General features: G+C 41.2%; 1 protein-coding gene across 5 annotated transcripts in view; it reads right to left on the reverse strand.

The window, feature by feature from the left end:
* stk3 (serine/threonine kinase 3 (STE20 homolog, yeast)) overlaps positions 1-9,558 on the reverse strand; it is a 457,998-nt gene that overhangs the window by 295,038 nt on the left and 153,402 nt on the right. For 4 of the 5 annotated variants that reach the window (XR_006311343.1, XR_006311344.1, XM_043687660.1 and 1 more), the window contains exons 5-6: positions 8,054-8,218; positions 4,722-4,889 (exon numbers count right to left, since the gene is read on the reverse strand). Coding sequence is in view for 3 of the 5 variants with exons in the window: in XM_043687660.1 (XP_043543595.1) it covers positions 4,722-4,889; positions 8,054-8,218 (333 nt within the window). In the remaining 2 variants the exon portion in view is untranslated. The remainder of the gene's footprint in view (positions 1-4,721; positions 4,890-8,053; positions 8,219-9,558) is intronic. The other variant, XM_043687663.1, reaches the window with a different exon arrangement.

Below are 9,558 nucleotides of genomic sequence, written 5' to 3' on the forward strand. Positions count from 1 at the left end.
CCCCGAAGAGTGCTAGCAAACCTACCTCCCAGGATATTGGTGCCCTTCTGGTTCAGGTGCAACCCGTCCTGTTTGTACAGGTCCCACCTTCCCCAGAATGCAGTCCAATTGTCCAAATACCTGAAGCCCTCCCTCCTACACCATCCTTGCAGCCACGTGTTCAACTGCACTCTCTCCCTATTCCTCGCCTCACTGTCACATGGCACCGGCAACAACCCAGAGATGACGACTCTGTCCGTCTAGCTTTTAGCTTCCAGCCTAACTCCCTGAGCTCCTGAATGACCTCCCCACCCCTCTTCCTACCTATGTCGTTGGTGCCAACTTGCACCACGACTTCTGGCTGCACACCCTCCCCCTTAAGGATTCTGAAGACACGGTCCGAGATGTCTTGGACCCTGGCACCCGGGAAGCAACAAACCATCCGAGAGTCTCACCCATGTCCACAGAACCGCTTGTCACTCCCTCTAACTATAGAGTCTCCTATAACTAGCGCTCTCCTCCTCTCCCCCTTTCCCTTCTGAGCCTCAGAGCCGGACCTCGTGCCAGAGACCCGGTCACTGCAGCTTACCCCTGCTAGGCCTTCCCCCCACCCCCCCAACAGTATCCAAAGCGGTATACTTATTGTTGAGGGGAACGACCACAGGGGATCCCTGCACTGTCTGCTTCCTCCCCTTCCCACCTCTAACTGTTACCCAGCTACCTCTGTTCTCTGGCGTAACTATGTCCCTGTAGCTTCTATCTATCACCTTCTCAGCCTCTCGAATAATCCTCAGTTCATCCAACTCCAGCTCCAGTTCCCTAACGCGTTCTGTGAGGAGCAGAACCTGACTGCATTTCCTGCAAATGAAGTCGGCAGGAGCATCGGTGGTCACCCTTACCTCAAACATCCTGCAGGAGGAACATTCCACTGCCTGCGCTGCCATTACTCTACACTTAGTCTCCAAAACAAGAACACTGAGTAGCTTACCTGTGGACTTTAAAGTTAGGTTAGAGGAGGAGGATGGGAGGGAGGCCCTACTTTGTAGGGCCTGGGGTCTAGAACACACCCACTCAAATATCAATCACTTACCTTCCCGACCAGCTCTGCACTCCAACTTCACTTCCGCCCAGCTCGCGCCGCTCTCTGCTGTGAAAGGTTTGTGGGACACGGTTTCCAATGCACAAAGCCATGCTAACTATCCCTATCAGTCCTTGCCTGTCCAAATGCATGCAGATGCTGTTTCGCAGAACCCCTCCAACAACTTACTCAACAGTTACATCAGGGTCACCCGTCTGTAGTTCTTGGGTTTTTCCTTGCAGCCTTTCTTAAATAAGATGTGGAGGTGTCATTGTTGGATTGGTGTGGACAAAGTTAAAAATTACACAACATCAGGTTACCGTCCAACAAGTTCATTTGGAAGCACTAGCTTTCAGAGCACTGCTCTTTCATCAGGTAGCTGTGGAGCAGGATCATAAGACACAGAATTTATAGCAAAAGACTACAGTGTCATGCAACCAAAACGAGGTATTGAACAAACCTAGATTGCTGTTAGGTATTTTATCTTTTCGAATGGGTTGTAGGTTTTGGTACATTAATATATAAATCCCAGAACTTCTTTTAAAACACATTCTTGAGATAACTAAGGGTTTTATTTTTAAAAAGGTGACATCTCAGCTGAGACAATGCATTAAAGGTGTGAGGTTAGAGTCTTTCTGTATCCTAATCTTGAGTCAGACTGGTTCTATTTCCAAAGTAGGAATTTATAAAATATTACATGGATTGACTGCCTGCAAATTGTGTGCTTTTTGAGCAAAATATAACATGTTTGCAAATGCAACTTCACCCCATAGACTTATATGTGTGTGTGCGTGCATGAGATAGAAAGAGAGAGAGAGAGTATAAGAATATAAGAACCAGGAGCAGGAGTAGGCCATCTGGCTCTTCGAGCCTGCTCCGCCATTCAATATGATCATGGCAGATCTTTTCGTGGACTCAGATCCACTTACCCGCGCTCTCATATCCCTTAATTGTTCAAAAAAAAAATCTATCTTAGCTCTAAAAACATTTACTGAAGTAGCATCAACTACTTCACTGGGCAAGGAATTCTATAGATTTACAATCCTCTGGGTGAAGAAGTTCTTTCACAATTCAGTCCAAAATCTGCTCTCTCTAATCTTGAGGCTATGCCCTCTTGTCCTAGTTTCACCTGCCAGTGGAAACATCCTCTCTACTTCTATCTTACATATTTCCTTCATAATTGACAAAATTAAACATTCTCAAGTAGCTCTATCAAATCTCCCCACCAGGATACTGGTCCTCCTCCAGTTCAGGTGCAACACAGCCCTCTTGTATAGGTCATTTCTGCCCCAGAAAAGATTCCACTGATTCAAAAATCTGAATCCCTGCCCTCTGCACTAGTTCTTCAGTCATGTATTCATTCTCAACCCTCTAGTTTCTCTTCATCTCTGTTTTGAATCTACCTCCTCTCATTCCATATCTATGACCTCTTATTGCAGACTGTCCCACAAAGGGAACATCTGTTCAATGACCTCTCACCAATCTCCTTTAGCATTTTATATACCTCAATCTGATCCCTCCTCATTCTTCTGAACTCCAGCAAGTACAGGCCCAAGCTACTCAAGTGCTCCCCATACGACAGCCCTTTCATCCCTAGAACCAACCTGGTGAACACCCACTGAACTGCCTCCAATAGCTCCACATCCTTCCTCATGTAAGAAGTCCACAGCTGGACACAATATTCCAGATGTGGTTTCACCAATGCCTTATATAACTGTAACAACAATTCTCTACTTTTATAATCTAGTCCTTTTGCAGAATTCCATTTGCCTTTCTTATTATATGCTGCAATTGCATATCCAGTTCTATGATTCATGCACAAGGATGCCCATATTCCTCTGCACTGACGCACAATGAACCTGCTTCCCTAGTAAATAATTTGTCCTTTTATTTCCCAACCAAAATGGATAACCTCATAATTTTTTACATTAAACTCCATCTGCCAGATTCTGGCCTATTCTGCAAGCCTATCAATATCCATTTGTAAATGTTTTATTTCCTCATCACAGCCTACTTTCCCACTTATTTTAGTATCATCCACAAATATTGCTATATTACCTTCTGTCTCGGCTTGCACATCATTTATACAGATTGTAAATAGTTGAGTCCAGGAACTGAACCCTACAGCACCTGACTAGTTAAAAAATGCCATTCAGAGAAGGACCCATTTATCCCTACCATCTGCTGTCTATCAGTCAACCAATTCTCAAACCAAGCCAATACTCAACCCTTAACCCCCAAGATCTAACATTCTGGATCAGCCCTTTATGTGGCACCTTGTGAAATGCCTTCTGCATCCCATCCATTGGATCCCATTATCCACCTTGCTGAATACAAGATTCAATCATAAGGACTGCCTTAACTCTGAGCCTGTCACATTCCAGAATATCAAGTCTCTGTTCAGTTCCAAAGTAAGAAAGGTAGCTTCCTTGAGAGTATTTTTGATTCCTACCACTTTTAGTAGCATAGATTATAAAAGCAGGGAGATTATGTCAGAGCTGTACAAAACTTTGATTAGGCCACGAATGGAGCACTGTGTGCAGTTCTGGTAGCACCACATTAGGAAGGAAATCGTTGTACTAGAGGGATGCAGAGAAAATTCAGGATGTTACCGAGGATTTTAGCTTTGAAGAGAGACTAGACAAGCTTAGATTATTTTGTTCAAAGCAGAGAAAGCTGCGGAGAATGGAACTTGATTAATATATATAAGATTATGAGGGGCATTAAAAAGGTGGATCCAAAACAGCTCTTCCCCTTTGTTGAAGGGTCAATAATAAGGGGCATAACTTTAAGATCAAGAGCAGGAGGTTTATAGCGGATTTAAGAAAATTTGTTTCATCCAAAGGGTTGGTGAGAATCTGGAATGCACTACCTGAGCAGGCAGTGGAGGTAAGAATCCTCACAGTCTTTAAAAAGTATGTGGATGAGCATATGAAAAGTTAGCATATTCAATGCTACAGGCCAAATGATGAAAAGATGAATTAGTGTCAATTGCTTGGTACAGATTCAATTGGCTGAAGGGCCTCTTCCAAGCTACATGACTCTACAATTCTATATCACAGGTTCACCCAGTGACAAGTTGGGGTGGGTCCCTCTGTCCTAACTGGATTCATCTCCGCCTGAGACCCCCCTCAGTGCCTTAGCCTCAATGCAAGACTGTCGCTAAACCACACCGTTACTGTGTCATGCCTGCTGGAGTTTGGAAGAGGGATGCAGGGAGTATTCAGAAATTTCCACCACATGAACATATGAGTACTCACGCAATTTGAAAGAAGTAGCTGATTGAGTACTTAAAATGCCAGAGCATAATAGGCTATGAACCAAGTGCAGGTAAATGGGATTAGTATAATTTGGTTTTTGATTAACATGGTGGAATAAAGGGCTTATATCTATGCTGTACGACTCTATGAGTCTATATCCTTATCACCAGCAACTGCCTATCCTGCTGCTTGGCAGTGAGAAAGCGCTGCAATATCCCAAATATGTGCGTGTGAACACAGGGCTTCATCACGTGACATTGACAATAGACACAGCCTCAATTCAACCTGTGTGCATTATCATGTTCAATTATTGAAAGCACTATTTCAAATATATGTTACAAAATCAATATTGTACCTAATTATATTTATAATGCCAATAAGATTATTATTAAGCTGTTACCTACCCTCATTGGATGAATATCTGCATAGGGAGGTTTGCCTTCTGCCATTTCAATTGCGGTGATTCCCAATGACCAAATGTCTGCAACACAATTATAGCCAATTTCTTGGATCACTTCTGGAGCCATCCAAAAAGGTGTTCCTATTACAGTGTTGCGTTTTGCCATTGTGTCCTGCAAGTCACATCACATTTGCAGCTTCATTAATTAATCATAATCAAAAATACTGAAAATTGTAATTGTTGTAACTATTGTAATTTTAAACATTTTCTCAAAATGAAAGCAATTAAAGATTAAACAACTGCGCTATAGAGATCACAGAATATGAAGTGTGATGTCCACTTTTAAATGTAGAACAATCTTAATTTATGTTGTTTCATGAAACAAAATATCAAATCATTTAATCCATGGATGGAATTCCACAAGAATGGTGCAACTCTTGTAGGATGATATCAGGATCTCTGGCAAGAAATTTTAATCAATATATTCCACGGTTACCAAAGTTCTGCTGTAGTGATGGGGTGGAGATAGCTCGAATTACAGCCCCATTTGTTTCTTCACTAGATAAGTCATTGAACCAATAATAGAAAGGACTTGCTTAGTGCAGAAAAAGAAAGTAATTTCTTTTTTTTTAGAAAGGCCACCTATAATTCAGAACCCCACAGCATTTTATTCACTTTGACCATTTCACAACTATAATGATGTCTTAAATGTAAGAGATTATCTTGGCTGCTGATTAACAGTGACTGAATAAGTTGTTTACATTAAGTGTTGTTCTAGGATTTTAACTTGTGCTTTAAAGATTACGCACTGTAAACTTTGTGCTATTTTTATCCTTTTATAATTTTATCCAGCAACCATTGCTGGCAAGGCCAGCATCTGTTGCTCAACTCAGACAGCGCTCAAGAAAGTGACAGTGAGCTGCCTTTGGTGCATAGGATTTAGCAGTACACCAATCTGCCCTTTGAGAATGCTTCACTTCTTAATCATTGTAGTCCATCTTCTGTAGGTACACCTATTTTGCCACTGAGCGGAACAGCAATATAGATCCAAGTCAGGATGGTGTATGGCTTCATGGGGAATCTCATTGGACAGGTGATGGTGCTCCCAAGTGTGTGTTGCTCTTGTCGTCTATGTGGCAACGTCTACAGTTTTATAAGTCATCTTGAAGGAATTGGTGAGTTGCTGCATTATTTATTATAGCTGGCACAGACTCCTGCCACTGCATGTCAGTGAAGGAGCAAGTGATTATGAACAGATCATCCACAATCCACTTCTGTTTCGTCCACAATATGAACATCCTGTTGACTGTAGCCATGAGGCACCCAGTCACCATGCACCAAAGCAAGTCCAAGACCAACTGCACGAATAGGAGAAACCTCCTATGGTGCAAACGTTTTCATCTGAAGGAAACTGGTTCTTTCTCCTTGCAGCGTATCTTTCCCCTTGCAGCCCTTCTCAATGTTGCTCGAGCCTGTTCCTAACTTGTCAGCTGAATAAATATAGTTCTTATGGTTACATGACACCTATTGTTACAGTTCACTTGAGAATATAACTTTAAAAAAGGTTCTGCGATTTACATATGAAAGAACTGAAACCAACATGGTCATTCTAAAAGATGAGAGACGTAACAAACAATACATGTCTTTTTCAATATATAATTTCAGTTGCATCACACTGTAAACTTTTGGTATAAATTTTGTGTCTTACGATCTTATACTCCACAACCACCTGATGAAGGAGCAGCACTCCGAAAGCTAGTGCTTCCAAATAAACCTGCTGGACTATAATCTGGTGTTGTGTGATTTTTAACTTCATTGAGATACGCTTTCAATCTTCTCAGCTTCAGTGAGTACAGGTCCAGACAATTCAATCACTCCTTTCATGACAAACCTGCCATCCCAGGAATCAGCATGGTGAAATTATGTGCATTCCCTTGTCGGCAAGTATATCTTTTAGGTAAGGACACTTCAGCGTGATTTTATCAAGTTCAGTAAGTGAGCAAATATATGGTAGACACGTAAGTATAATGTGGATAAATGTGAGTTGGTATACTTTGGAAGCAAAATCCTGGAAGGAAGATTATTAAATGAATGATGATAGGTTGGGAATGGGGCAAGTGTCTTGTTAAGCAGCTGCTGAAAGTCAGCATGCAAGTGCAGCAATCAGTGAAGAAGACATAGCGAGAGAATTTGAGTACAGGAGCAGAGATTTCTTCCTACAACTGTACAGGGCATTGATTAAAACCACATCTGGAGTATTGTGTACAGTTCTGGTCTCCTTATCTAAGGAAGGATATTCTGTCAAGGGAGTGAAACGAAGGTTTACCAGACTAATTCCTGGGATGGCGAGACCTGACACACAGGGAGAGACTGGATCGATCAGGATTATATTTTAATATAAAGAGTGGTGAGCCTGTGGAATTCTCTTCTACAAAAAGTGGTTGAGGGCAAAACATTTCATGTTTTCAAGATGGAGATAAACAAAGTTCTTACGGCAAAAGGGACCAAAAAGTATCTGGAGAGAAAGCGGAAACAAGGTACTGAGTTGGATGATCAATGATATTGAGAGGCAAAGCAGGCTGAAAGGGCTGAATGGCCTATTTCTGCTCCTACATGCTATGTTTCTATGTGACCATAATTGCATACAATACTCCAGGCCCTGTAAAGTTTCATGAAGATCTCCTTACTCCTATACTCAAACTTTCTTGCACTGAAGGCCAACATACCAGTTGATACTCTGAAGAAGAGTCATTTGGACTTGAAACGTTAGCTTGCTCACTCCATGGATGCTGCCTGACCCGCTGTGATTTCCTGTACTTTTTTGTTTTCAGTACATATTCCAGCATCTGCAATAATTTGCTCCTACAATGAACTAAGGGTGTTGGAGATCTGAAACAAAAACAGAAATTGCTGGAGAAACTTCTTTTAAGATTCTATGAGTGAATGAATAAATGAATGATTTTACTGTCATATGTATGTTACAGTGAGAAAAATGGTAAAATACAATGAAAAGATTTTTGATTGTCGCCACAATCCGGCGCCATTTTGAATAGTTTTTAGGATATGAGAAAATATAGAAAGACGCAGCTTAAAGGTGAGTAGTCCTTTAAATCTGCTAACATGAAGGGCCAATTAATGTATTGCTGTTTCATTTGATTGAGTACAATTTGCTGAGAAAGGTCATTGGCAATGTTGCAGTGGACAAGTAAGAGATTGCCTCGAAACTGGAATTAAATCTCATTGTAAACACAGCGTAAAAGTATTTTTATCCTGCATGAAGTCATACTTTACCTGAATGACATCAAATATTATAACTTAATCTTTCTGACTACTTACTGTCAACTGGCCTGCAACACCAAAGTCTGCAAGCTTTGCATGACCTTCCGTGTTCAGTAGGATATTTCCAGCTTTTATGTCTCGATGGATTTTTCTCATGAAGTGTAGGTATTCCAGCCCTTTCAAAGTGGATTTAAGAATTGTTGCTATTTCATCTTCTGTTAGCTGTAATCAGAACATAGCACATATTAAATGCTAGTTTACAGTAATAACATGCAATGATATTTTAACATGTTAAAATATAAACTGTAATTGATAAAATCCCCCAAAGCATTCTCTTCTAGTTACTTATATTTTAGTGAGACACACATTGCTAATTTCTATCCCCGGTATCTTAGTTTTTTTTTCATATTTCCATACAAGGAATCTAAAAAAATAGTGTGAATGACACATGAACATCACTGTCCAAAACAATAGGATTTCAAACTTGGTTGTGACCAGAAGTTAATCAACTCAAGAAGTTCCAAGCAGAGGCAAAGATTGGAAACAGGGAAACATTTAAAAGAAATCTGGAATAATTCTCTGGGCATTACCACCAGCTCAGAAAAGCTGGTTGAAGGTGAAACTGATGATAGCATGATGGCAAATTATGTGTTCTCCCCAAAAATTAAACACAGGAGAACAACACAGGTATTTTATTTTAAAAGTCCCATGAAACAGTAAGCTAAAGAATGTATTCTTCATTTACAAGACTTCAAACATAATTCTGAAGTAGTTAATTATACCATCATACAGTATTGAAAAAGCCCTTCAGAAGATCAAGTCTGCGCCGTCAAACTACTCTAAATCTACACTTGTCCCACTTTCCAATACTTGGCCCATAGCCATGCTCATCCAAACACCTTTTATTAGATTATTAGGTTAGAAAAGAAAACAACCTGAACTTATAAAACCTCCCTTTGTAGCTAAAATGCTCCATCTCAAGCAGCATACTGATGAATCTCCTCTCCACACCCTCTAGTGCAATGAGATCCTTCCTGGTGCAGTGACCAGAAATTCATACAGTACTCCAGCCAGGGCGTTACCAAAGTCTTGTCCAACTCTAACATAAACTCCCTGCTTTGATAATCTTGGTTATGAGAGACAAAGGCAGGTGTCTAATTTGCCTTCTTAACTACTCAATTAACCTGCCCGCCACTTTCAGGGACATGTGGACAAGCACCTTAAAGTTTGTGAGAAGATTTGTAGCTCGGGTGCTCGTTGTTGTGGTTCTGTTCGCCGAGCTGGGAATTTGTGTTGCAGACATTTCGTCCCCTGTCTAGGTGACATTCTCAGTGCTTGGGAGCCTCCTGTGAAGCGCTTCTGTGATGTTTCCTCTGGCATTTATAGTGGTTTGAATCTGCCGCTTCCGGTTGTCAGTTTCCAGCTGTCCGTTGCTGTGGTCGGTATATTGGGTCCAGGTCGATGTGCTTATTGATTGAATCTGTGGATGAGTGCCATGCCTCTAGGAATTCCCTGGCTGTTCTCTGTTTGGCTTGTCCTATAATAGTAATGTTGTCCCAGTC

Source organism: Chiloscyllium plagiosum, chromosome 4 (assembly GCF_004010195.1).
Source record: "Chiloscyllium plagiosum isolate BGI_BamShark_2017 chromosome 4, ASM401019v2, whole genome shotgun sequence".
NCBI classification, from domain to species: domain Eukaryota; kingdom Metazoa; phylum Chordata; class Chondrichthyes; order Orectolobiformes; family Hemiscylliidae; genus Chiloscyllium; species Chiloscyllium plagiosum.